This window comes from Egretta garzetta, unplaced genomic scaffold (assembly GCF_000687185.1).
Source record: "Egretta garzetta isolate BGI_Z169 unplaced genomic scaffold, ASM68718v1 scaffold1030, whole genome shotgun sequence".
Taxonomy (NCBI): domain Eukaryota; kingdom Metazoa; phylum Chordata; class Aves; order Pelecaniformes; family Ardeidae; genus Egretta; species Egretta garzetta.
The window spans coordinates 408988-410617 of NW_009258308.1; the positions used below are offsets into that span (position 1 = coordinate 408988).

General features: G+C 37.5%; 1 protein-coding gene across 7 annotated transcripts in view; it reads left to right on the forward strand.

Annotated features, from left to right (window-relative positions):
• The window catches only part of POLD3 (DNA polymerase delta 3, accessory subunit), a 36903-nt gene that overhangs the window by 12619 nt on the left and 22654 nt on the right, over positions 1–1630 (forward strand). For all 7 annotated transcript variants that reach the window (XR_004842053.1, XR_004842054.1, XM_035894541.1 and 4 more), the window contains one exon: positions 1348–1420. Coding sequence is in view for 5 of the 7 variants with exons in the window: in XM_035894541.1 (XP_035750434.1) it covers positions 1348–1420 (73 nt within the window). In the remaining 2 variants the exon portion in view is untranslated. The remainder of the gene's footprint in view (positions 1–1347; positions 1421–1630) is intronic.

Below are 1630 nucleotides of genomic sequence, written 5' to 3' on the forward strand. Positions count from 1 at the left end.
GCTTTGCCTTTGCCAACCCAAACCATTCTGTGCTTCTAGCTTCGCTCTTACTCAACCTAAATAACCTTAAACAGCCATAGTGCAGCCTTGTCCACTGCTTCTAGTACTCAACTTGCTGTCACTCTTTTGCAAGTATTTAGTTGTATAGTACAACCATGCCTTCTGTCAGTCATCTTGGGCAGAAATACATTGTGCCACACTCAAAAGTATATTTGCCTAACTTTGATGCTTTGACATTCTTCCTTGAGGCAGATCTCCAGCGAGTATGAACCAGCATAGCTGCATTATTGAGACAATTGTTCCGTTGTCTTTGGTTATGCCAATATATACACCGGTTGAGGATCTTGCTCTCTCCATTGTGCTTAAAAGGATTTGTTTTGAGCAATAAGTGAAATGTGAGAAGTCCAGGTCTTAAAAGTATCAAGGTGTTTAAACTTGGTCTGTGAGGGAAGTTTTGGAGCTTGACCTGTGCAAGACTAAATTGTTTATCTTCTCAACTGCTGTCTTTTCCCAGCTAGGATTACATTTTAATTTTAATTATATAGTTGTTTTTAAAGCCATGTGGCCAGTAAATGAGTATTAAAATGGTAACGTTCCCTGCATATGGCTTGGCTTTTTTTCTAACAGCTGAGTACATTTTGGTTCTTTTTTCTGATTTTTAGAGGGAATTTAGAACTGGTGAAATGTATGTGTCTGAGTGTTGGGAACTCTAGTGTCTGGTTGCCTTTTTTTTTTTTTTTTTTTTTTTTTTTTTTTTTTTTTTTTTTTTTTTTTTTTTTTTTTTTTTTTTTTTTTTTTTTTTTGCGTGAAAATGAATGGGATTAGGAGGCCAGGCTTCCTTAGGTGGGTTTGTGTGTATGTGTGATTTTTTCACTTTGGTGGTGGCTATATTAATGGAATAGAGCAGTGATTTTTTTTGCAAACGCCTCAGCAGAACAGCATACGTGCCAGAGTAGCTGGATAAATTCTTCATGGTTTGGCCAATCTGTGTTCTTTCCTCCATCAGTTACTGTGAATTGAGGCACTGATAGTTTGCAAAAAGAACAGTTCTTTACTGGGAACTGACCCAAGCCCAAACCACTTATTTCAGTAACACTGTCAGCCATCAGATAGGAATGTGACCCAAGTTAGATTTGAAGGCCTAGCTAAGGAGTCGTAACTAACTTACTCTTGACCCTTTGATGCATGTAATATGGAGTATCTTCTGCTAAACAGATCCTGAAATCTAAGACACTGACTACTCAACAAATTGTATGTTTATTTTTGCTTGTCCAGAAGCAGTACTGTGCCTGTTGAGGGCTGTGTTGTGTGAATAATTCCTGTGGTTACTCCTCTGTTCACTTCTAGGTGTCTGCAGTAAGCAGCAAACCACCAGCAAAGGGCAACATAATGAACAACTTCTTTGGAAAAGCTGCCATGAGTAAGTGCTTGATAACATGCATCTGTTTTCAGAAACCATTGTGTCAGGGACCAGCCTGCTGTAGTTTTTAAAAAAAAAAAAAAAAAAAAAAAAAAAATCCCAAGGGAAATGGGAAATTTTTTTTTAAGCTTAGTAGCAATTAAAAAAATCAGTGATATCAGGTATCTTGTTATACAGCTGTGATGGGAGGCATAAACAGAAAGGAGCAGT